This window comes from Protopterus annectens, chromosome 3.part1, assembly GCF_019279795.1.
Source record: "Protopterus annectens isolate FY-2018-M chromosome 3.part1, PAN1.0, whole genome shotgun sequence".
Classification (NCBI taxonomy): Eukaryota; Metazoa; Chordata; order Ceratodontiformes; family Protopteridae; genus Protopterus; species Protopterus annectens.
Genome location: NC_056732.1, coordinates 1,438,247,877 through 1,438,274,892, shown reverse-complemented (window position 1 = coordinate 1,438,274,892; position 27,016 = coordinate 1,438,247,877). Strand labels below are relative to the sequence as shown.

General features: G+C 40.3%; 1 protein-coding gene across 1 annotated transcript in view; it reads right to left on the bottom strand.

Annotated features, from left to right (window-relative positions):
• Positions 1-27,016, bottom strand: part of ITGA8 (integrin subunit alpha 8) — a 1,841,490-nt gene that overhangs the window by 598,329 nt on the left and 1,216,145 nt on the right. The window contains exons 17-18 of the mRNA XM_044067504.1: positions 23,363-23,517; positions 4,682-4,819 (exon numbers count right to left, since the gene is read on the bottom strand). Coding sequence (XP_043923439.1) covers positions 4,682-4,819; positions 23,363-23,517 — 293 coding nt within the window. The remainder of the gene's footprint in view (positions 1-4,681; positions 4,820-23,362; positions 23,518-27,016) is intronic.

Sequence of the window (27,016 nt, the reverse complement as noted above, 5' to 3'; positions counted from 1 at the left end):
GGAGAGGTGTGGTACAGCATATGTCTAGTTTTGTTAATTAAATTTTAAAATTGAATCTGCAGACATGAAACAACTTCCTTGACAGATAAAGCTTGTGTGGTCCTTCTTGACTTCTCAAAAAGTGTCTCATTCTTAAAACTTTTAAATGTTATTTAGCTACCAGCTTGTATTTTCTCACCACTCATAAAAATACAGTTTATCTCTTAAGTCCCTCAGGATTTTGGACATTCATCAGGAAATAAGTTCCCAAAAGATAGAAAATTCATTCTTTAAACATATTTTGGCATATTTTTGATCCACATTCCTCCCTCTTATTATGACTACATGTTCTCAGATATCTCATTTTATCAGCAGATCCTGCTGTATAATTAAGGCCAAGCAAAATTTTCTTGTTTCAGCTCTAAATTTCATTTAGAGTTTTTGTTTGAAAAAAGTTGCAAAGATATCACTTTGCAAAAAAGCAACAGCAAAATATTTGGAAAGTTTCATAATGGCAGCTTCAAAGCAACAGCAAAATATTTGAAAAGTTTAATAACGGTAGCTTCTGTTTTTCCTGAGATTCTTCTTCCCAGCTTTCCTTTGGGATTCAGATTGCTGTCTTATACACACTATCAGATTTGCATTATCTTGGCAAACTCAGCGTACATGAAAAGCGATTCTTCCAAAATGTTAACAGCAGAACACTTGTTCTGAACAAAGATGCAAGGAACAGCATTTATTTGAAAATTTAGTGCAAAAATTATAAGCAGAATTATGTGGCTCAGAAAAAAAATGTACTTATTCTTATTCTGCTCATGTCCAGGAATCATGAAGAATACGTTTTCACATCTTGTAAAAGGAGCAAAACAATCTGATGTCTATTTCATGTAATGAAAGCAAACAAAACATAAAATACCTTGTAATTTGTTATTAAGCACATTTGAGTGATGGCAGATGGTGCTAATATTAAAAGGTGAATAATGAACTCTGTTTAAATGAGGTTATTTCAGAGCTTGCACCCCTTAACCCAAGGTACAGTCACCTCAAACATGTTTGCAGTAATGTATAATGTTTCGGTGTTGGTTACATAAGGGGGTTTACTAAAGCCTGAAATGGTTTGGTCATGATGGTGAAGTGACTAAACTTCAAAATATGTCAGAAAAGCATGTGGGCAGCTCAGTGACTCAGTGGTGTGATATATGCCTTAGAACTTCAATGTTGTGGTTCATTCCTGACCTCCAGTCATTGTCTGCATTTAGTTTACACATTCGCACTATGTCTGCATTAGTTTCCCTGGGTTCTCTGTTGCTTCCCCTTCCAAAAAACTTGCCAGTTGATTGGTTTCACTAAAATTCATATAACATTTACCCTTTTTCCTCTTGTTTTACCCTAGGCAGTGGCAGAAGATCATCCTTGACTGACCCCACTAACCAGTCAGATAATGCTGATTAAATGGATTTTGAACATATAGCATGTGCCTCCTTGTAGTTGGCACAGTACAGATAATTAAAATGATCTAAACTAAAACTATGAAAACATAGGATGGTGCAGTGCTGCATCAGTAACATTGTCGCCTCCCAGGAACAGGTTCTTCAGTTCAATTCTCAGCTGGGGCAACTTCTGTGCGAAGTCTGCATTTGTGTGGGTTTCCTCCAGGTGCTCCAGTTTCCTCCCATGTTACAAAGACATGCAGTCTGCTGCTGAAAATTGGCTTTGTTCCAAGTTGGACTTTCCTGGTAAATAATTAAATGGATGCTGAACATATAGCATGTTAAGGGCTCATACTACTACGCACACAGTACTTTCAGGCTTTCCATTTCATTACAAATGTTATCTTACTTACACTATCAAATAACAAAGTACTAGTTCAAGTATTTATTACGGAGGAAACATAGCAGTTATTTACTTCATTAGAAAAGTGAGTGTATATATATTTTAAATATCTGAACTCTGAGAGACAGATGATTGAACAAAGAAGACATAAACTGATAATGATTAAAATATTTACAACATTCAAGTGCACAATTAGAAATCTATTAGGTCATGGAGTATTGAATGACTAACAATTCAGAGCAAACCTAAAATATTAGCTTTACAAAAATAACCTTTTGTGCAAGAGACCGTGACAATGTGGGAGATATTTCCCCTAAATCATGGTGACCTTGCAGTTGGTTATTTTGGCTGGGCATGTCTGTGAATGGCAATGTCCATTGCATAGGGAATAAAGAGAAGATGGTCTTCCAAGGTAATAATGTTTTTTTGGGGGGTGCCATTATTCATGTGCTGGTGCTACAACTGTTTTCTAGTTTTCCATTGTAATAACATTTGGGAGTGTTTAACTGAATATGTAAGCATCATATTTTCTGAAAATTTAACATCAGAGAAGTTGCTTTAGCTTGCAGAATGGTTGACTAAAGCCTAACAGCCCATTATAGCCCATTAATTCACAACTTTGAGTAGGGACTAGCTAGTGTGGGGGTTAAGTATGATTAATCACATGTATCAAATCAACACATGATCAATACTAGTGAAAAAAACATGACTTACAACATAGCATCAGTTCAATGGTTTTTGCTGAGCACCAGCCTGTTAATTGGAAAAGGGACAAAATAATCCTTTTAAGTTTTTTAAACTTTTCATGCAAACTATGCATTGTTAATACTTACATGCATTTGGAAAATGTTCTTCTGTATTTTGATGACTTTCAAAAATGGCACGTGATAGCTAAATTTAAAAGTGTGACCTCTGTCATGGAAGCTGAAGCAGCAAAAAAGTGTGAACAGTTTTCAGAGCTCTTGGCTGATCAGAGGTACGACTCATTTCTGGCCACTTTCTGCATAGCGTTGATAACAATGTTACAGCTTTCAAAGCTATGAAACACTTCACACTTGTATACTTTTATCTTTCTGTAACTGGTAGTGCATCAGGCAGTTAAAGCTCCATAAGTTACAAAGAATCATGACTGTTTTTTTCTGATTATAAACATGTAATTCTGTGCCTTCAAAACAGATGCCAAGATTCAGCCCTCAAGCTCCATGTCACTCTGGTCTCGAGTTGGACTTCTTGACATCCGTTTCTCAAACACTCTGGTACTTTAATCATAATCATCTGAGATATAACAATGCCAAAGTTTGCAATGCATTTATGACTTTTAATACGTAATATGAATGCACTATATGAAACAAAAGTGAAACAGTTTGTTATTGCAATGACAGACTGCAAAACAAATATGAATATAACTGAGAACAAAACGTAATAGGGTGAAGTAGGCAGTATATACTGCTGAACTGCTAAAATCTGCAAATTACTGAGTCGAGACTATATAACACAGAAGAGCACTTAGAATGTGGTAGACTGAATAATATGGTAACTAAATAGTAAACAAAGTCACTCTACTCAGTGGCATACTGCCTGCTCAGAGGCGATCTGTGCCTGACGTATAAAGCCATGTCCAACCCGGAATTAATGGACATGCTGCACCTCAGAAAATCCAAATCCCATCGAGCTACGCGCTCGAGAGACTTGAACCTCAGCACTGAAATAAATAGGACATGCTGGAGGGACAGATTCATAACCCAGAGGCTCCATTCACTCTGGAATAAAATCCCAGTCCAGGTTAGGCAGAGTTCCTCATTGACTCTCTTCAAGAGGAATCTTGATGAGTGGATGGGAGATCATAGGTTTACCCCGGGTATCACTTCTGTGTCACTGTTAGACAGAGGCACAGTATACTAACCTCGAAAAAGGGCATAGCAAAATTAATTTAAAATGGGTGGCGAAAGCCAAACATACTCTGGCTAGGCTTATAAATGCCCTAGGGCAGATAGCCTAGTATGAACCTATGAACATATGAACCTATTAAAAAATTAACAATGTAACTTAACACAATGAATGTGAGCAATGGCTTCTGTGCAAGAAAGAGGGACACCTGGAAAAACATTTCAGTGGAAATGATAGGTGATAACAGCAAGTTTGTAGTTGGAATGCATGAAGCACATATGAGAAAGCCATAATAAAGTGTTGTTATGGAAAAGGATCAAGAATGTGTTAGTGTAAAAGCAGGAGAAGCGTTTAAACAATAAACAGTGATAGCCTGAAACTGCATGCAGGTGGGCCAAAAGTTATTTATTTTCTAAAAAACCCTATTTATATTACTGAGATATCAGACTGATTTGGGACTACCTTATGGCATATCTCAATGTTACATATCTGGATACTCATATCTTTACATTTAAACAAACATTCATGCTTGGTAGTTCTCTGTATTATTTCTACTCTTGGCAATATTTATGCCTTCTTTAGAGTTTGCATAGCAGAACTCTCCAGCTTGTGCTGAAGTGGAGTTTCCCCTTCATGACACTTAGATGCTTCATATAGATGTCTGCATAATGCTTATGCCTGGCAAAGTCATCTGCTTTGAGTTTTATAGTACCCAGGAGGCCCTTCCCCCATCCTTTGTAGTGCATGAGAGTAAAATGCTGAGACATGCCATATTAATTAATGAGTGGAAGATTCTCATTTTAACTGACATTGATCACAAACAGATTACATTCATATAGCGGAGTGGGTCGGTTGTCAGTGTACCTGCACAAAGAACTACTGATTACATCTGTCAGTGCAGAGATAAAAAGAAACATACAACTCAGAGCAGAACGCTTTAAAATAAGGCCATTGTGTTACACACACCATCGCTGTGCCTCACCTGATTCTGCTTGAACGTTTCACCATAATAGTTCAGCACTGGTCTCAGGGCCAGATCATTCAAAGGAGCCGAATCACTGAGGCTGTAATTTAAACTAATGTTGACTGGAGTCAGTTTATCACGGAACTCGGTTTCATCCTAAAAAGATATAATCACATAATGACAGCAAAGTGATTTATTGTCCATTAGTTCTCCCATCGAAAGCTGTCGTCTTTGCATGATAGTACTGTAAAATAATTAGGATTGGAAAACTATTAAAGATGCATTTGTTGATTAGAAAAAAAAACATGTCATGGCTAAATGTTTCCACTTCTATACTTACTCTTGTTAATGTCTCTTAATTGTTTTTACAGTGCCTTTTACCACAGCTTTCTGCCATTACACACCAGCAGGCTACGATCCCTCTAAGTGCTAATCTTCTTTCTGCAGTTTATTTAATTTGCTGATTTATTGAAAACATTGGTTATTCACACACACACACACACACACACACACACACACACACACACACACACACACACACACACACACACACACACACACACACACAATCATCCATAGCTTACTTCTGAGCACAAGTCATAAGCAAAAGTAAACACTGCCTTGCCATTATTCGAGAGTAGTTTACTACACTAAAGAGTATGCATAAGAAGATGCCATACAGAGCATAAGAGCGCAGTACACCTCCTTTCAGAGGTTGTGAAGAGTTTCAGGCATTAAGAGGTCCTCTACTTACATACTGTTATTGTAGCAGACCAAATTAATGAATGTTGACACATGGTTTATACGATGGCTGGTACCATCTGTTGCATTTGTCATTAAATTAGCCCAACCCTTTGGCACGATTTCACTTGTTTAAAGAATGAGCTGTGTAACTTGTGACAGTTACATACTGTATGACTTCCCTTGTCATGTCTATGCAAATCGCCCGATCGTATGGATTGCATTGCCCGATTATATGGATTGCTTACTAATATGAAGTTAAATTAGTCAATGCATTAGGCATAAGTTGTCTCTGGAAAGGAAAGCCTGTTATACCAGTAAACATGGTTAGTACATAACAGTAGCAATAACCTGGTGGAAGAATAGTTTCTGTGATTATATGCAGAGATTCTGGTTTTGTACTTTTCTCTAGTGTAAGTGAAACTGAGCTGGACTTGATTTAATTTGCTTATTTGTTAACTATGTAAGCATACTGGCTCTTCTCAGGTGCTTTGCAGTCACATCTTAGTCCACAGGGGTAAGAGTAAATACAGTGTATTTATGGACAAAATTAGAGTGGGGAGAGAATGCTCCAGAAACAATTGCTATCTGTAGCACACTGGATGTTGGGATTCTTTATAGTACTATAACATCAACCCTAGCTATTCTTAGGTATCGCATTCTTTCTGACTGAATAGAAAATGCTTACCTTCTAATAGCATAACTGCAGGGAGGCATGGCTGCAGGCTTGGGGCACACTGGGAGTGGGGGTAATCTGAGCAATGATGACACTGCTGTGTACCACAAGATGAGTCAGTAACCATGGTGTTGAAGGGCCCATGATGCAATGGGTGCTCTGAAAAGCAATCTGATCCAAACGATCATTATCAGCTATAAGCTGGGCCATAACGACAGGATAATACAAGCAGTAATAACTAAGTAGTACAGATAAGCATACACACAGATTAATATCTAAAACATACAAATAGCATTTCAGTAAATATAAAAACAACTAAATTAGGATCTGGAATTTGCTTATGAAAGAACCAGTTATGTAAACAGAGATATACCGAATATGCATGTATTGAAATACTGATTCATTAAGTATTAAAGCAAAAGTACTTATCTCACCCCAGTTAAGGTGCAGGTGTACATTATTATTGCATGAGATGATATCAACTGCTTTCTGACACACTTGTAAAGATCATTCCAGACCCAAGAAGCTCTAATAGAAGTGCAGTCAAGGAAGCTAGTCTGAGTTCTAGGAATAGTCAGAAGTAAAGTATGATACTGAACAGTTCCCCAGAGATGACATTTTACATTACTTAAAATACAGCCTATGCCCACACAGAATGTATAGTTTAACTATGATCTGCCAATGAACAGCAGCAGATTTTGCCTCTTTTCTGCAAGTTGCTAGACCAACAGGCAGCCTTACGTATTAAGGAAACCCTATGCTCTCTTCTAAACACTAACAGAACAAATATAGCAAACTTAGCTAGTACAGGCTAAAAGGATAGAAGGCCTAAACAATATGTCCTACATGGACAAACTCACAGCCTTGTCACTATATTTGTCATCCTACAGAGTGCTAAGTGGTGGCCTGTATCTGGCATGCAAGGCATCCTTCGACCCAGTACTGATGGACCTACTGCACATAAACAAGTCAAATGGCATCAGAAATACTTGGTCAAGAGATCTAAACCTGTTTTGCAACAACAACAGAATAGTTTGGAGGGACTGGTACATCTTGTAGAGGAACAGACTCCCCATCTATGCAAAACAAAGCTCAGCCCTGTCCATATTCAAGTGCCTCCATTTTTGCAAATTATGTTATGTCATACTGGGAGCAAGAGATAGTGATGGTAAGTGAATGCTGGCAATGTATTGAGTATTACACCAAGTTTTTGGATGAGGTCTTTTTATTGTGGAAAGGGACAGAGGCCCAGGTGAAAAGTTGTTTAGATTATATAAACTTGACTGGGGACTTTTTGAAGTTTACACACACTTACAGTAAAAATAATATATCATATTTGGATGTGGATCTGAGAATAAGTGATGGAACAAGATTGTATTCTATGGTCTATAGGAAACCTACATTTTCGAATTCCTATTTGGAATTTGGAAGCTGGCACCCATACCATCAGAAAAAGTCCATTGTTAAGGGACAAATAGAATGGACAGACAGAATGGTCACCAGAGATAGTGATTTTGTGATGGAAATAGAATACATTATGGGGATGTTTGTAAAGAGAGGTTATCCTGAAACACTTTTAATTAAAATCAAAGATGAGGTTGTGAAAAAACGACAGGGTGTGTATCGACCATTATTAGGAGGAAATAAAAATGGAGGTACAACCATGTGGAAAAGAGAAAGCAGGATGAGGGAAGGAGTTAGTTTCATCGCAACTTATAATTTAGATTCATTTTATATGGCTGAAATTATAAGGAACAACTGGGAAATATTACAGTTTGATCAACTGGTGGGCAACAGGGTAGGGAAAGAACCTGTAGCAGTGTGTAGGAAGGACAGATCTTTAAAAAAACATACTGGAAGGTTTTCACAATAAGGACATGGAAACAGAAATTTAGGCAACTGTAAATGTGGTATGTGCCCATACTGTCCTTATATTTTGGAGACAGGAGAAATGTTTCCTTTTTAAATGGGAAAATAATATTTTTAAGGGACATTTCAATTGTAATAGTACCAATGGGGTCTATATGACGAAATGCCAGGGCTGTACTACATTTTATATAAGGAAAACCAGTAGACACTTAATGGATAGGATGTATGAACATTTAACAGATACGAAAAATGTAAAATGACTAATGCACTTAGCAGGCATCAGAAGGAATTCCCTAGTCATGAATTTAAGTTTTTAGTTTTACAACAACTAGTTAAAGACACACAAGGAAGACTGCTGGATTTATTCCTGGATTTATGTGAGTTTTAATGGCAGTTGCAGTTGGATGCTACATACTATTCAGGTATTAATGAAAATGTAAGCATTTCCAGTGTGTTAAAAATAAAGAATATAATGGGATAAATAATAGAAAGACCAAGCAACACATTAAAACATAAAAACATATAGACATTATAGCATTGTTATGCTTGATTTATTCATACATTCATGTTTCATTGTTTTTTAATTTATATTGTGTTTTTAAGTTTTTGAAGTATGTACGAGAGTCTGTATCCCTTTAAAACATTAATTAAATGATTTATTTATTTTATTTTATTTTTTAATAAAAAGTTAATTAAATGATGGATAATGGAATGTAATTAAGGGTGGAGGGAATATGTATTTAAGTGGCTGGGTTTGTAGTTCAGTTTGTTCTGAAGAAGTCTCAGATTTTATGGGAAGAAAATGCTTAGCACATGAAGTACATCTCTTGAAGTTTTTATTTGCAACGTTTTTATCTTTTGTACCTTTGTATTGTGAATAAACGAGTTCAACCACTGCAGCTGTTCCAGTTTTTGGTTACATATTCAAGTGCAACTTGGATCTATGGATGAAAATGGAAACGTTACCCCAGGCTACTCTAATGGGTAGAGGCAGAACCTGAATGATTTACTTCATGTGTGGGTCCCCTTACATTACCTATGGTATAATTCTCTCTGGGGTAATAAGTAATTACTGACCATGGAATGGGTAAGACCAATCTAACATCAAGTGGGACAGGTTAATTCAAGCAACAAAAGGGAAATTGTCTAGGCTTAAAATGGCCCTCAAGACAATGTACACCTTTTATGTGATCAATGAACAGTAAGAAAAGGAGCCCTTAGCATACCTTTCAACCTCTTAGGGCAGGAAATCTGGAGAAAGGTGAAAATAACTGGGGGACAAATGCCAATAATCTGGGACAGATTTTAATTTTTCCTCTTACACTCTTTGAAAGTTGGTAAAATAACTGGTTTTGTATTAACCTCCATTTTCCAAAGGATATGGTATCTAAACTTCAAATTGTTGTCAGTATTTAGTGACATCAATCCTGAATGATTTCCCAGAAAGCCCCAAATGTTATGAGGAACTGACAAAAATATGAGACAAAACTCTCAGCATTCTGCAAAAATCTGGACAACTGAGAGGTATGACTCCTCAGTAGAGATATCTAACACAAAAAATGAGTGCTTCTTCTATGTGGATATTTTATGAGCACGCAGTCCAATAGTGTATGTTTAAGGCACTTTTACTAGGGATAAGTGGCTTCATTATAGTGTTTTCATGTCCAGAACTATTTTATTTCCTAGCTGAGGCACTGTATGTGGTCTATATCAATTTGTACTAACATCCTCAAGCAGAAGTGTTTAATATTTATTAAATCATTTTATGCAGAAACAGCCAATTTTAGAGAAGAAAGATTAGGAACAGGCCACTTGGATTTTAGTAATCCTTTCACTGAGAGTTTCCACAGAAACAATTATGTGACAGTGGTAATCAGAGGGACTGTCATGGCATTGGTCTTTTAAACAAACATACTATTATAATATCCTCAGTATATTCCGTATGGATTCCCTTTTTGTAATAGACATAATTGTCAGAGTAAGACGAGCATTCTGATGCAATTTTACCAAGATTTTAGAAACTACTAGAATATCATGATTATAAAACATAGTCTGAATTTCCAATTATTCAACCTCTCAAAGAAGATATCAGAATTGTTGTGCTAAGTGATGAGAGGTCCAAAAAGCCGGAATTATTATGGTGGCAGAATATCCCATATCCTGGGAACAATAAAAAGATAAGAGAACTAAGAATATGCTCTGCTACTATCTAAATGAAAAACGAAAATCCATCCTTTAGATGGCCTCTTTAAAATGAGGTCTCATCTGTCTGAACTGTCAGTAACACAGATAAATATTAAAGAATATGACAACTTTACAAGTGTCAGCTTCTCATGTTTCAAATAATCAAAGTGGTTTTACTGAAAGGCCTGGTTCAACAAAATCAGATCTGCTCTTTCCTCACCATTGTTCAATCGCACTGTTGAGGTATATATTTAATAACAATATAGCAATGATAACAAACTATCCTCTGCACTCTTTCTAGATCTATCCAAGGCTTTTGACTTGGTTGACCACAAAATGCTTATAAATACCTTGAAGACCTTCTCCTTAAACAACCATGCACTCCAATGGTTTCAATCCTACCTGCAGGGCAGGCAACAGGCAGTCCTATGGCAGGGCAAGCTATCATCTCGCCTACCCATCACAGTCCTCCAGGGCTCAATACTAGGACTCCTTCTTTTCTTCATCTTTATGAATGACCTTCATTCAGTCATCCCAGATGTTACCTGTATTCAATATGCGGATGACTCCACCTTGATTTGTTCTGACACCTCACCAGCTACTTATTCACTTTAACTCAAAATACCTTCAATACAGTGGAAAATGGTTCTTCAATCAACATCTAATCCTAAACCCCAACAAAACTAAGCTGCTCCTCTTCTCCCCCACATGCAGATCCCCCCTGCCACCCTTCAACATTACTGCTAACAATGGCACTATCATCTCCCTAGAAGCCCAAACTAAACTACTGGGTGTCATAGTTGATAACAACCTAAAGTTTGATGTGCATATCAATCAAACTATCAAAACCATTAATAAAAAACTTGGCTCTCTTTACAGAATCAAACCTTTCCTTACCCCACTTGCTAGAACTGCAATTGCTCGTTCCCCTCTACTATCACCTCTTCTCTATGCCTCACCTCTATTCTCCAACTTAAACAAAACAGATCTTAATAAACTATCATCCTGCTATAACCACATTGCCAGATTTGTTACTGGCACAGCCTACCAGACACACCACTGTCACAACCTGAATCGCCTAGGATGGCTTGATCTGCCTAGCCTACTGCAGTTCAACCAGCTAATAGTGGCACATAAAAAGTCCTTTACCAACCAGAAAATACACCTGCACTAAAAAATATTATCAGCCCCCACACCAGCACCTGGCCACTGTGATCATCCACTAGACTCCTAGTTCAAACATACAAATCCAACTACTCAGCTGGGGACTCTCTGTTTGCCAACTCTGTTGGGAAAACATGGAACAGACTCCCAGCTGACTTGACCCTAGAACCCTCACTAACTTGATTCAAAAACAAACTCAAGAAATACTTCAAAACTCATTGGTTATGTCCTTGCACTAACCCGACCAGTGTCCTCTCTATTACTTAGGTGCCTTACCTTTAACTACTAACTTTTTTCTACCACACCATTTCATTTCAGGAAGGGTCAATTGTACAACTGCTGCTCAATATGTCTTAAACCTGAATGTAATCTTCTTCTTTTTCTTTTGGCTGCTCCCGTTAGGGGTCACCACAGCAGATCAACTGTTTCCATTTCTTCCTGTCCTCTGCATCTTGCTCTGTCACACCAACCACCTGCATGTCCTCTCTCACCACATCCATAAACCTTATCTTAGGCCTTCCTCTTTTCCTGTTACCTGGCAGCTTCATCCTTAGCATCTTTTTCCCAATATACTCTGCATCCCTTCTCAGCACATCTCCAAACCAACGTAATCTTGTCTCTCTGGCTTTGTCTCCAAACCTTCCAACCTGGGCTGACTCTCTAATATACTTATTCACAATCCTGTCCAGCCTCGTCACACCCAGTGCAAATCTTAACATCTTCAACTCTGCCACGTCAAGCTCTGACTCCTGCCTTTTTGTCAGTGCCACTGTCTCCAACCGATATAACATAGCTGGCCTCATGACCCTCTTGTAGACCTTCCCTTTCACTCTTACTGGTACTCGTCTGTCACAAAGCACTCCTGACACTCTTCTCCACTCACTCCACCCCGCCTGTACTCTCTTCTTCACCTCTCTTCCACACTCACCATTACTCTGAACTGTTGCTCCCAAGTATGTAAACTCATCCACCTTCACCAACTCTACTCCCTGCATCCTCACCATTCCTCTATACTCCCTTTCATTCACACACATATATTCTGTCTTAGTCCAGCTGACCTTAAACCTGAATGTAATGTTATGTATATATAACTTTGAAAATAATGTTATGTTTTGTAAAGTGTTTTATAATAAGTTAGTACTATATGTGCTGGTATTGCTTATGACTGTAATCTGCTTGAAATTAGCATTTACTAAATGTTCAATGTGTATTATTACCTTGGAGCTTTTCTCCCCTGGCCTCCACTGAAAATTGACATGTATCCAGTCAGACTATCCCAGTCAACAAATGTAAAATAAATAAAAATAAAAATAAAATAAATAAATAACTTAAAAAAAAAAAAAAAAAAAAATATATATATATATATATATATATATATATATATGTGTGTGTGTGTGTGCGTATGTATAGGTTCTTAGTTAGGCACTAGGCTATTGGCCCTAGGGCCTATATAAGCCTAGCCAAAAAGGTATCCTGGCTTTCGCCACCCAAGAAAATTATTTTCCTGTGCCTCTGTGGAGCAGAGCCACAGAGGTGATCCCTGGGATGAATTTCCTATTTCCCATCCAATCATCAAGATTTTTCTTGATGAGTGCTAATGAGGAGCTTTGTTTGATGTAGATAGGTAGTTTGTTCCAGAGTATGGGAAGTCTCTGGGACAGGAATATATCCCTCCAGCATGTTCTGTTTATTGTGGTAACAAGGTTTAGGTCCCTAGAGTGTGTAGCTTGGAGGGATTGGGATTTCTTTAAGTGGAGCATGTCCAACAGCTCTGCGTTTGACATAGTTTTGCATGTTAGGAAGAGATCGCCTCTTAGTAGGCGATATGCGATGGAGTAAAGCTGGAGTTTTTTGAGCTGGTCTGCGTATGGCATCTGTTTGAGGCCAGTAATCCTCTTTGTAAGGTATTTCTGCAGCCTTTCCAGTTGTTGTAGAAGTCTTGTGAGGCTCATAGGTTCATAGGTTGGTACTAGGCTATTGGCCCTAGGGCCTATACAAGCCTAGCTATAACAATTCCCTGGATATTTCTTCCCACAATATTTACTTCCCTGGACCCCTGTCTAGCAGGGCGACTGACATGATCCCTGGGGTGAATTTCCTATCTCCCATCCAATCGTCAAGGTTATTTTTGAAGAGGGCCAAGGAGGCACTCTGCTTGACATGTATGGGCAGTCTATTCCAGAGTACGGGGAATCTCTGTGTCAGGAACCTACCTCTCCAGCATCTTTTGTTCATTGTGATGACAAGGTTTGGATCCCTGGAGTGTGTGGCTGTGAGGGATTGGGATTTCTTTAAGTGGAGCATGTCCAACAGCTCAGAGTTTGACATGGCCTTGTATGTTAAGCAGAGATTGCCTCTGAGTAGACGATATGCCACAGAGTATAGCTGGAGTTTTTTTAGACGGTCAAAATACGGCATCTGCTTTAGGCCTGTGATTTTTTTAGTGAGTTATATCTGCGGCCTTTCCAGCTGTTACAGATATCTTGTGAGGTACATACCAAATGGGGTGTTGTACTCTATAATGGGTCTAATGAGGGATGAGTACAATGGGACAATGACCTCCTTTTTTCTGTATGAAAAGCCCTTAGTGATGAGGTGTGCTACATAGAAGGATTTCCTGACTGTTGTGGCGATGTGGTTATCGAAGGTGAGACCACTGTCCATGTGTGTCCCTAAGTCTCTCATCACATTTTCAGTGTTAAGTGTACTGCCACCTATGTGGTAATTCATGGATACATGTTTTTTCCCAAAGTGGATAACTATACATTTCTTGGCATTAAGCTTGAGCCCATGGCTCTGGCACCAAGCATCTGTTTCTGTAAAGCCCTTCTGTAGAATATCTACATCATTTGGGGATTCAGTAATGGCTCCCAGTTTGCAGTCATCTGCGAACTTTGTTAGCCAGAGTCCCTTAGTGTTGGCCTGTACTTCAGAGAAGTAGATGTCAAACATAGCGGTCCCAGGAATGAACCCTGAGGTACTCCACTTGTCACTTGTGTGGAGCTGGATTTAGAGTCCGCTACTTTTACAGTCTAGGTCCTGTCAGTAAGCCAGTTGGCAACCCATTGAGTGATGTAGGGATTTATGTCCAGCTTAGTCAGTTTATCTATGATTCCAGAGTGGGGGATGGTGTTGAAGGCCTTGGGGAGGTCCAGATAGGCTGTGTGGACCGCCTAACCCTCGTCCACAGCTCTGGAGACTGATCTGAAAAAGTCATTCAGGTTCAGGAGACAAGATCAGCCCTTCAGGAACCCAAACTGAGTAGGGTCCAGTGTTTGAAGGTTGCCAATGTCTTTGTTTATAGGTTCCATGATAATGCATTCCATGCCCTTGCAGATCAGGCTCATCAGACTGATGGGACGGTAGTTCCCGGGATCCAAGGTGGATCCCCCCTTGTGGAGTGGGATAACTGTAGCTGTGCTCCACTCAGTGGGCACGAAGCCTGAGGTGAGGCTATGATTAAACATGACACTTAGGTGAGGTGCCAGTTCATTTTGTAGTTCATGTAGTACACAGCCCGGGATGTCATCTGGTTCCATGGATGCTGTATTCATAGCTTTGGAGAGTGCAGTTTCTACCTGTGCGGCTGTGATTACCGCAATTTGGCAATCTTTTGGTATTGAGATGGGCCCTTTAGGGGGTGAGAGGGGGGTGAAGTTGGCACTAAATTGATCTGCCAGGATATTGGCAATATCCTTGGGATCAGTACATTTAATGCCATTCTGTTGTAGCTCAGAGCAGATCTGAGCATTGCCATTTAGATTCTTGACATAACTATAGAATGCCTTGTGGTTGTCTTTCCAATCTTTGGCAATTTTATTTTTGTAACTATCTTTGGAGGATTTTATGAGGGATCTCAGCTTCTTACTGAGGCTGGTAAGGGGATTTTTTGCATCCTGGGATTTTCCTCTTTTCTGCAACAGTTTCTTCTTTCTGTTGGATAGTTTGTTTATGGCAGGGGACAACCAGTTTGGCTTCCTTTTTTTGGAGGAGAGCATCTTGGTTCTATTTGGGATGGCACGATTCATGCACAAGTGGATGTGCTCATACAGTGCCTTAGTGTAGGATTCTGCAGTCGAACTTTCAGATCCTGTCTACATGGGTGTCATGAATTTGTCACTTCCTGACTTGAGTAGCATGAAGTTGGCTTTGGAGAAGTGTTTTACGGAGGTTTCCTTACTGGGGGGTGGGGTGGTATGTGGATGTCAAGGGTGATTTGCTTATGGTCAGACCTGACCAATGAGGGGGTGAGCACTGGTGTGGAGCATGTATCTCCCATGTTGGTAATGACCAGGACTAAGATACTGGAGCCCTTGATGGGACAATGGATTAGTTGATCCAGGGTGTTGGAATTTATGAATTCCAAGAACCATTGGGAAAAGGTGTTGGTACCTGAGCAGTTTTCCCAGTTAATGGCAGGGTAGTTGAAATCACCCAGTATTAGGGTGTTTGGATGTATCTTAATATTTTCCAGTATGTTTAGAAAGGTGTAGTGAGAATCTTGGGGCATGGTGGAGGATCTGTAACAAGCTACACTTTAGACTGCAGTCTTACCTAGTGTTAGTTCCACCTGGAGAATTTCAGATGCATTGTCTTGGGCAACTACCCTGGAGGTGTGAATATCCTTGGTGAATATGGACACTCCTCCACCTTTAGTGTTTCGGTCTTGGTTTGGTGGCCGAAAAGTGTGGTAAGAGTTGTAGCCTGGTATTGCAGGGGTGCTCTCTGAAGCCTTGAACCAGGTCTCAGTCACTGCACAGATATCGATGTTCTCCATTTTTAGGAGTTCCTCGAGAGATTGCATTTTGAGGTTTAGACTTCTAGCACTGAGTAGCATTACCTTTAGATTTTGCATGCTTGTATATGTTACAGTGGTGGTTTTGTCCTTTGAACCTTGCCTAAAAAAGGCACTATACGGGTGACAAAAGCTTTAGCCAGTAACTTGAATCCCAGGGGTGACAGGTGCAGACCATCTCTGGCAAAGTATCGTCGTTTGCTGATCATGTCTTCCCAGGCAGACAGATACTGGATCCCCTTTGAATGACACCAGAAGCTTAGCCAACTGTTGAAGTCAATCATTTTGTCCTTATACTGTGGTATTATTCTGGGCAAAAGCAGGATGCTATTCAGGGCTAAGGTCATACCTGCCTGGGCCACATGATCCGAGAGCTCTTCCATGTCTTTTTTCATGTAGTCCAGGGAGGTACGTCTCAAGTCATTCACTCCAACATGGACAATGACAGATTAGTATTTGTACTTGTTGTGGAGTGACTTGAGTGCATGTGTTATGTGGTGGATCCTGGCACCCGACAGGCAGCTGACTGTAATTTTCTCCTTGTTCAGCCTGGTGAGGGGGATATCAGTGTGCCTGACTATAGAGTCACCTATGACTAAAGTGTTGGGTACATTGTCTTGCCTTAAGGGCTGCTGTTGGGTGGCACACTGGTGTTGTGAACTATGTGTCACTTTGGTTGTGACTAGTGTTTGTTTGCATTTCAGCTTCGGAGGTCCTTGTTGCTTGGGCAAGTTAATGTTAAGGGTCTCCGCATATGTGGGTTTAGTGTTGCTAACTGTGGCTGTTGATTGTGTGGGTTTTGAAGGGCTATGTTTTGCTTGAGGTGTACTGCAGGTGTTAACCTTCTCATCTTGACTGTCTAGCACAATCTTGACTGGAGAGGGCTTTGCATCCAGTTTGATTACGTAAGTGCATGTCTCACAGGTTGTAGTTTGGGTGGTAGGAGGAGAGGGTTGTCTGTGTACATGAGGCAGTTGCTGCATTGCCCCAGTATGCCCAGATTCACCAGGTGGACAGGAGAAATCACCAGAAGCTGACCCTTGGACATGCCTGTTTAGGTGCTTTTTTTATAGGTTCATAGGTTCATAGGTTCATAGGTTTATACTAGGCTATCTGCCCTAAGGCATTTATAAGCCTAGCCCAAATTATTGTGGCTTACGCCACCCCTTATATGAAAAAATACTGTGCCCATTAGTTTGTTGTGCCTCTGTCCAGCAGTGACCCAGAGATGATTCCCGGGGTAAACCTACGATCTCCCATCCACAGGTCTAGATTTCTCTTGAACAGAGTCAGCGAGGTGCTCTGCCTCACATGGACCGGGATTTTATTCCACAGCATAGGGAGTCTCTGAGTGATAAATCTACCCCTCCAGCACGCCCGAGTTATATCCACGCTAAGGTTTAAGTCGCTTGATCTAGTGGTTCTGGTGGATTTGGATTTTTGAGGTGGAGCAAGTCCATTAATTCCGGGTTGGACATGGCCTTGTATGTCAGGCACATGTCACCTCTGAGCAGACGGTATGCGACTGAATAGAGCTGGAGTTTCTTCAATCTGGCAGCATATGACAGATTTTGGAGTCCCTTTATCCTTTTGGTGAGGAACTTTTGGGGTCTCTCCAATTGCTGCAGATGTCGGGTGAGATACATCCCGAATGGGGCATTGTACTCGATCATTGGTCTGATAAGTGAAGAGTACAGGGGAACAATGACCTCACTAGATCTGGACGTGAATCCCTTCATGATCAGGTGGGCAATGTAGAAGGTCTTTCTAACCACTTTAGCAATGTGAGTGTCAAAAGAAAGGCCACTGTCAACCTGGGTCCTCAGGTCCCTGATAACCTCTTCTGTGCTTAGTGGATTGCCACCTATATGGTAGCTTGGGGTTACCTTGTTTTTCCCAAGGGTATGACTATACATTTTTGGCGTTTAACTTCAGGCCATGGCTCTGGCACCAGCTATCTGTTTCCGTGAGTCCCTTCTGAAGGATATCCGTGTCCGATGCACTTTCCACTATGGCGCCCAGTTTGCAGTCATCTGCAAACTTTGTCAGCCAAAGTCCTCCCATGTTGGCCTGTACTTGAGAAGTAGATGCCAAACAATAGGGGCCAAGGACCGAGCCCTGTGGGACACCACTTGTGACCGGCTTGGAGTCTGACACAGCGCCAGCAACTCTAACCCTGTGGGTTCTGTCCTTAAGCCAGTTTGCAACCCATCTTGTGACATATGGGTTTACATTTAAGCTGGTAAGTTTTTCTACAATACCCGAGTGGGGTATTGTGTCGAAAGCCTTTGCAAGGTCAAGGTAGGCTGTATGGACTGCCTTTCCTCATCAATGGCCTTGGTGACTATTTCAAGAAGTCGACCAAGTTCAAAAGGCATGATCTTCCCTTGACAAAGCCAAACTGGGTCGGGTCCAATGTCTGCAAGTCCCTATATTTTGTTTATGAGCTCCATTATGATCCTCTCCATAGCTTTGCAGTCTAGACTTGTTAAGCTTATGGGGCGGTAATTACCAGGGTCCGTGGAGGCGCCACCTTTGTGGAGTGGGACCACAGTTGCCGTCGCCACTCCTTGGGCACGTATCCTGTGGTAAGGCTGAGATTAAACAGCTGCCTTATGTGGGTTTAATTCCTCATTTAGCTCGTGTAGCACACAGCCGGGGACACCATCCGTCCCATTGATGCTGTGTTTTTAGCTTTAGAGAGAGCAGCTTTCACCTGCGCATTTGAGATGTCCGGGAGGCTACACTCGGCTGGGATAGTTATCTCTCCTTTAGGGGAGAGGGGTGAAGTTTGCACTGAACCTGTCTGCCAGTATGTTGGCAATGTCTGTGGGTTCAGTGATTTTGTATCATTTTGGACTAATTCTGAGCATATCTGTGAGTTTCCACCCAGGTTCCTAACATAGCTGAAAAAGGCCTTATGATTGTCTTTGAATCCATGGCAATTTTTCTCTCAAAATTGGCCTTAGTTGATTTTATGAGTGCTCGTATTTTTTACTAATAATGATCAGGGTGACTTCCCTTTATGGATTTTGTTCTATCATGTAATAGCTTTCTCCTCTTATTGTAAAGTTTGTTAATGGCTGGGGTCCACCAGACTGGACGTTTGCCCTTTGTGGAAAGAGTCTTGGTTTTATTTAGGATTGCCTGATCCATGCAGTCCTGGAGGTGTTTATAGAAGGCATTTGTAAGGGCTTCCGCAGCTTGGGTTGTGGTTTCCTCTGACTCAGGGGCCTTGAAGGATACCACACCAGTCTTGAGTAGTGTGAAGTTTGCTTTAGAGAAGTTCTTCACTATGGTCTTTTTGTTTGGGGTGGGGCGGGATGTGGATTTCCAGTGAGATTAGTTTATGATCAGATCTCACCAATGAGGGATATACTTCGGTGTGGAGCATTTTGTCCCCATGTTTGTGACAATGAGATCTAGTATATTTTCTCCTCTCGTGGGAACAGTGACTAGCTGTTCCATGGCATTTGAATTTATGAACTCCAGGAACCGTTGGGCTAGAAAGTTAGGGCTTGAGTAATGTTCCCAGTCTATATTCGGGTAGTTGAAGTCACCCAATGTGATGGTGTTTGGAGATACATTTATACCCTCCAGTGTCTTCAGGAAGGCTGTGTGGGGTTCCTGAGTTTGAGAGGGTGGCCTGTAGCATGCTACAATTTGTAGAGCAGTTTTGCCTATTGTTAGTTGCACCTGGATGGTTTCAAGCTTCATGCGTTGCCACCAACCTGGAGGTGTGAGTATCCTTTATGAATATGGATACACCCCTCCTTTTGTGGAGTGGTCCGGGTTTTGGGGCCGAACGCATGATATGAGGTAAAACCTAATAGTGCCGGGTGCTCTCAGGAGCCTTGAACCAGGTTTCAGTTACAGCACAGACATCGATGTTCTCCATACTGAGAAGGGCCTCGAGTGCGTGCATTTTGAGATTTAGACTTCTGGCATTGAGCAGCATTACCCTCAATTTCTTCCCATTTTTGTTTTCTAGGGTGGTAGGTTTAGAATTTGAGCCTTGCCTAAAAAGGCACTATGGGGTGGCAAGAGCCTTAGCCAATATCCGGAATCCCAGGGGTGACAGGTGCAAGCCGTCCCTTGCGAAGCAGCGTGGCTTGTCAAGCATGTCATCCCAGGCAGACAGACACTGGATCCCCTTTGAATGACACCAGACATTAAGCCAATTGTTAAAGCTGATCATCTTATCACTGTATTGTGGCATCATTCTTGGTGAAGGAAGGATACTGCTCAGGGTTAGGGTCATACCTGCCTGGGCTACATAATCAGAGAGCTCCTCTATGTCTCTTTTCATGCAGTCCAGGGAGGTATGTCTCAGGTCGTTGACACCAGCGTGGACAATGACTGAGTCGTACTTGTACCTGCTGCTGAGAGACCTGAGTGCTTGCGTTATGTGGCGGATTCTAGCGCCCGACAGGCAGCTTACTGTGACCTTCTCCTTACTCAGTCTGGTGAGCGGGACGTCAGTGTGTCTGACTATGGAATCACCAATGACAAGTGTGTCTGGCATTTTGTTTGGCCTTAAGGGCTGTGACTGTTTGACACTCTGACTGTGTGGTCTATGTGTTGCATGTGTTGGGTCATGAGGTGGTAGTTGTTTGGGTGTCTGCTTTGGTGGCCTCTGCTGTTTTGGTAAATTTTTGATCAGAGCCTCCGAGTATGTCTTTGTGTGAGTATGTGTATGATTTGAAGTTGTGATGGTACCATGTGTGACTGGGTATGTATTGTGTGTGGTTACCTTCTCTTCCTGTCTGGTCTTGCCAGTCTTATGTTGAGACAGCTCAGCCTCCAGTTTGGCCGTATAGTTGCATCTCTTGCATGTATTTGTGTTTTGTGGGAGAAGGAGAGGATTGTCTGTGTACATGAGGCAATTGTAACATTGCCTCAATATTCCCAGGTTCACCAGTTGAGCTGGAGAGGACACTAGCAACTGATCCCTCGACATACTAGAAGTAGTAGATAAAGAGACTTTCAAAGGACTCCGGGGGAAGTGGGTTTTAGGCTGGTGGGGTACTATCTATAATAAGAGTGCTTTATCAAGGTGCAAGTACTGTAGGAGTAAGTGCTAGGCTTTACAGATAGAGAATAGTCTACTTGGGAATCAAGTAGAGATGAACTTTTCAGTTATAGGATATGCTGGTTAGATCAGCAGTACAGCTCGAGGAAGGTAGTTCTAAGGGAAAATTTGAAGAGTGGAATTTAGATGGCCCGAATAGTTTAACCTTGTTTAACCGCTGCTCTTGTGTGCAACAGTGGCAACTCCGCTAAATTGTGCTAACGCAGCGTTTAGCGTGTTTTATAGCAGGGGCTGAAGGAGCTAGGAATTGGCCCAAAACGACCAATGGACTACTAGTTTCTGGCTGAAACTTCACCAAATCGGACAAAAGGCCGCTCAGTGCTTCCCACTCCCACTGGTAAGCAAAGAAACTTCCCTCCTTCCTAATAAGGCAATGGATCAGTAACAGGAACTAAAAACAAAGCCCAGGGATCAGCAACTCTGAAACTGGACTACTCTAGTTCAGTAAGGCGGAAAACAAGAGATTTTTTGTTTTATTACAGAGATAAGGAAAAACAGACAGTAAATGCTATAAATGCTGTAAATCGGCTAGCACTTTAGTGTGTAGCCTACAGAAACAATTTGCAACAATTAGTAACTTAAAGTGCAATAAACAGTGTAAAATGCAGAAATCACTTAAAGTAGCAGTAAAACAGGCTAAATGCAGTCGCTAGCTTAATAACAGTGGGAAAGCCACAAAAATACTTATATCTGGTAGAAAGTCACTCTTTTAGCTCTCTGCTGCTTGGATCACTCTGCAGGCCACCACGAGGATCTGTGCTGAGTTGGTACAAGCTGGAAAACGTGTGTTTAGCGTGTTTTATAGCAGGGGGCTGAAAGGAGCTAGGAATTGGCCCAAAACGACCAATGGACTACTAGTTTCTGGCTGAAACTTCACCAATTCGGACAAAAAGGCTGCTCAGTGCTTCCCACTCCCACTGGTAAGCAAAGAAACTTCCCTCCTTCCTAATAAGGCAATGGATCAGTAACAGGAACTAAAAACAAAGCCATATATATCAAAGATATACAGATATATAGATATATATGACATAGATATACAGAGAGATATATGGGGACTGTTGGGATTTCTTAACTACATGAGGGGAACAGGAAGGGAGTTGACTCAAAAAAATTCTTTTTAGTTCATTGAATGTACTATCTGGCACTTAGGTTTGTATTTTTATAAATCATCATGAATCTGAACATTAAAGATCCCATGACCTTTATTTGAAACATAAGGAGAAATGTTTTGGTGTCCTGGCAAATATATGCCTAGTAACTGTAAATATCACCTGAGGTCTCCCTTGAAAACTAATCCATAGCACTTGTGGCACTAACCTGATCAAAATAAGGAAAGGAAACAAGCAAGAAGGAAAGACATGAAGAAGAAGAATAAAAAAAAAGCAAAAAAAAGACTGAAAGACAAAAAGAGTACATTAGGAAAAATAACAACAAAAATGAAACTCAGATAATAATGAAGTAAAGAACTAGGCTCCCTAATGAAATGATGAGTGCCAACAAGCCAAAAAAAAAAAAAACACCCAGGAAAAGAGTGAATTTAGAAGGGTTCAAACCCCTTGTATCCCTACACTACCTGAACTTATAAATACTAACCCCAAGACTGCCATATTTTACAGAAATGGCCATCTCAGACGTAATATGTGTATGTCTGTCTGTGTTTCAGGACTCACTCTAGCATGTTCTGTCATTTCAAATGATTACCAAGGAAATAGTCAGGAAAGCAAACACTTGGAAAAAAATATTAGCAAGTGGGAAGAAACAAAATAAGAATTTAACAGATGAACAAATTATTTAATTCCACATGAGAAGTAGGGAGGAGAATAGAACAGACTTAAGTGTCCCTGTCTAAGGCTAGAATAATGCAGTCTCCATGCACTAATCAAAGAAGGTTTAGTGCACTGAGATAGGCAATGCTTCAGTGCATACTTCCAAGAGTAGAAACTCTCCAGCTAAAATGAGGACTCACTGCATTGTTCAGAGCATTAAACATTGTGAAGGTTATTCTAGAATGAGCCATTCTTATTGCATTGCACCTAAGTCTTAAAATGCTGTTTCACAGAGATAAACACACACACGCACACACATGCACACACATGCACACACAAGCACATGCGCACATATATATAAAAATTGTATAGAGAGTTAACAATAATGCTTTAAGGAGAGACCACTACTTACACGCAAGTACACAGTAAAATTTCTACAGACATGCAACTTCCTTTTTCCTGTTAGTAGAGTAAAGGCACGATGTGGTTCATGAAGATCTAAGAAGAGGGTGCGCTTAGTCGCTCCTTTCTGTTTCAATACATCCAGATGCAGTTCTGCATTCAAAACTGTTGAAACAATTGCAATGCTTTTAAAAACAGAAAATATGTAGCACAACTGCATCATTTTTTTGAAACACTGAAAATACACATTCTAGAAAGTAATTAAGATTATCATTTCTAATTAAATATCTCACACAAGAAAAAAAATTAGCAGACCAGCAGATAAAAAAAAAATCTTTCTGAGACTTCCATAATACTCTTTGTCTCTGTGGTTCTGATCTATCTTGCCACAAATATGTACACATCAGAAAAGAAGCCCTAGTCTATTAAAATTATGTTTTCCAGTCTGTAGTGAACGTGTTAAAATTTTTAAACTGCTATACCTGGACAGTGACAATGTATTTTTCTATCACTTACCATAACATATCACATGTCCTTCAATATTATGCAGAACCCTTACTTGTGGAAATATGAGTGTAGCTATAAAAATATGAGTAAAAGTGAAAACCTGTGGTCAATATCTCCACTGTGGTGCATCCTAGTCTATCAATCTTTGTGTTTTTTTTTTTTACAGCTTGCCCTTTCATGTGTTATCTGTTATTAATCTGAAAGCCACTAAGTTAAGAAGTCCTGCTCTAAGAAATGTCATGACACCATAAAGACCTACAGATGTTAAATATAAGTATACAAAAAGTGATCTAGGTGGGAGCCAAGTAGAAATGTATTATTGTTAACTGATTTAGTGACTTAAAATAAAGTCAGATGAGAAAGATGGAAGTAGCAGAGCTGCAGAATTGGGATGTCAGTACTGATAGATTGGTTAAACCTCGATTTGCTATTGGAACACAAACCACAATGAACGTGTTGTAATTTAATAATAACTCATGGGCGATGTAAGATTTATTCATAGCTGGCTTTGTCTAGTCATTTGGATGGCCAGTCATAGGCAAATCTTGCATTACCCACATCCAGCATATGAGTTATTGTATTATGCAATAACTTTTCAAGAACATTTTTTTTTATTGTATGACTAGACTTTATCCCCCTCTGCCCCTTCACTAGCAGACACCTTACTGGTAATGGTGTGCACATGCAGGGCATGTATATGTGCTACTTGCATGGTGCATTACTAAAATGCAGATTCAGCCACTCGTTGAGTGTGCATGCATCCAGCTCATTACCCCAGGGTATTTGCTCATTTCTGAAGTGCCAGCAGGGTTACTAAGTTTTTCGTCAAGTTTTCTTCAAGTTTTAGACATCATTATAATTATTTTTTGGGGGGGGGGGTTAAGACTATGTGCTCACAAGGACATACTTTTGTGCTGTTATTTAATTTCATTTTATCTGTATAACAGCACAAGGAATATGCGGGCAGCAGCTTTTATTTTCAGTAGCTACAGCTGCAGGGATTTCTATTGCTTCATTTTCCTTCTGTGGCTAGACTTCTTGTTGTGGTTAAGGCTAGATTTGCAATTGACACATTGATATCTCCAATTATCATGCATATTTTTGAGTAATAATTGAATGTCTATTAGTAAGTTTCAACACTGATGGCTGTAGGAACATGGGACGTCAGGCTTAAAAGCCGTGGTTGTTCACATTTCATATATATATATATATATATATATATATATATATATATATATATATATATATATACGTACAGAGAGAGAGAGAGAGAGAAATTTAGCTTAGAGAGGAGGTGCGGTTACTTTGTGCAATCCAAATAGTAGCTGTGGATATGTCTCTTACTCTTCGGTGCACTTGCAGGACCTGTGGTATCCTGCTTTTGTCATATTTCTCCAGATATGGTGCCTGTATTTTATGTACATCCGAAATCTTATACAACTCAGAGCTGAGAATATGTTCTTAACCATTCAAACCTGATTAGAAAGCACATGCAGAAATTAACAACTTCATCAAGGTATAGAGGTTAGGAATCTGGTAAAATTATGTTTTCGTATTTTGTAGTAAGTGTCCAGATTTTTCTGTCGCGTTTAGGGAAGCCTGAATGCTGCTGGCTATGAACATAGCCTGATTCTCACTGCTAGGATGCTTTGGGATGCTTCCCCCTTTCAGAGATTTTAGTGGTATCATCCTTTTTGTTATTTGTGATAGGGTTATGACATCAGCATTGTAAACGTAAACGAAATTTAGACTATTTTAAAGTTAGTGACTAAACAGAAGATACACTAATGGATGCTTCCTTCAGCTAAAAATAGATACCATTCACAGATCCAGTGTTACACTCATTAGCCATTAATTGTGTCTGACATGCAGAACTCCAGCTGCAGGAAGAGATAAGACTCCCCACCACAGTCTCCCAACATAACAGTCTTTTTATATGGGGTTTTACCCTTTCTGAGTAAGGTGCCTTTGTACATCTATGCATTAAAAAAGTTTTTCTCCCTTGGTTAAGTATTTTGAAAACTGTGAAAAGCAAACTGGCAAATGAACTAACTAGTTTAAATAAACAATTGATTTTCTTCTTTGGTAGAATATTGTGAAAAGAAAACTGGCAAATGAACTGACTGATAGCATCAAAATGAACAAAATAAACAGCAGCCTTATGCATAAGGAATGGTTGTTTTTTTTTCATGAAATACAAACTATGGTGGGGGAACAATCAGGACTTGTAATGCAGAAATTCATCTAGCAGAGGTAACTGCCACTAGAAACGGAGCTTTCCAAGATACATTTAATTCTGGAGAAGCACTGGGATCATATCAAAGGAGAACATAGTTCATCTGCATAATATGTACATATCCAAGGAGACACTGGTTCCTTAAGGGAAGGCTGAAGAAGGAAAGTACCACAAAGAAAGGTATTACAAAATGTAAGCATAGCTAAGGGCTTTAAGTTTTGACCCAAATGTAAGTTAGGAATAAAAGTTAGGTGCACTTTCATGAAGGAGTAGTTGTCACTGACCTGTATCAAAACATACAGAGGAAACCTAGCTCTATGGTGCAGACGGATTAAGTTTGTCCCATGACTCAGATGACTCAAGATCACTTTGTAATTTGGGCACTGGAGGAGCTGGGTGCTAGAGAGAGAGAGAGAGAAAGTGAGCAGTTGATGTCATCTGCATGGAGGGGGCCTGCCACAGCACCAACCCCTTAAGAGAGAATGATGTGCTGCATGAAGCCCTGCTGGTCGAGGATGTGTGCCAAGCCATGTCTATGGAGCCATTGTCATGGGGCATGAGTGGGAACATGCATTCTAACAAGAGAATGCGTACCAGGCCCTCAGATCAGATAACAGGGCAGAGGTTAGGCCAGCTAAAGGAAATACCCGCTCAGGGCTACCTGGATTAGCACCATGACAGCTCTAACTCTGATGATGAGGAAAGAATATGGTAGAAGGTCAACAGACATGAAGGACGTAAACACAATACAGAGAAAAAGTTTAAGAGGGGTAAAGTATGGTAAAAACTTTGCTGAGAAGTTATGTATCCCTTGGCAGACATCTCTGTAGAATTTCTTTTCAAAAGGACATTGGGAAGAAGAGATGATGGGCAACACTGCAGCTGAAAAGTCATCCATTCTAGCTACTAGTGGAGCTGGAG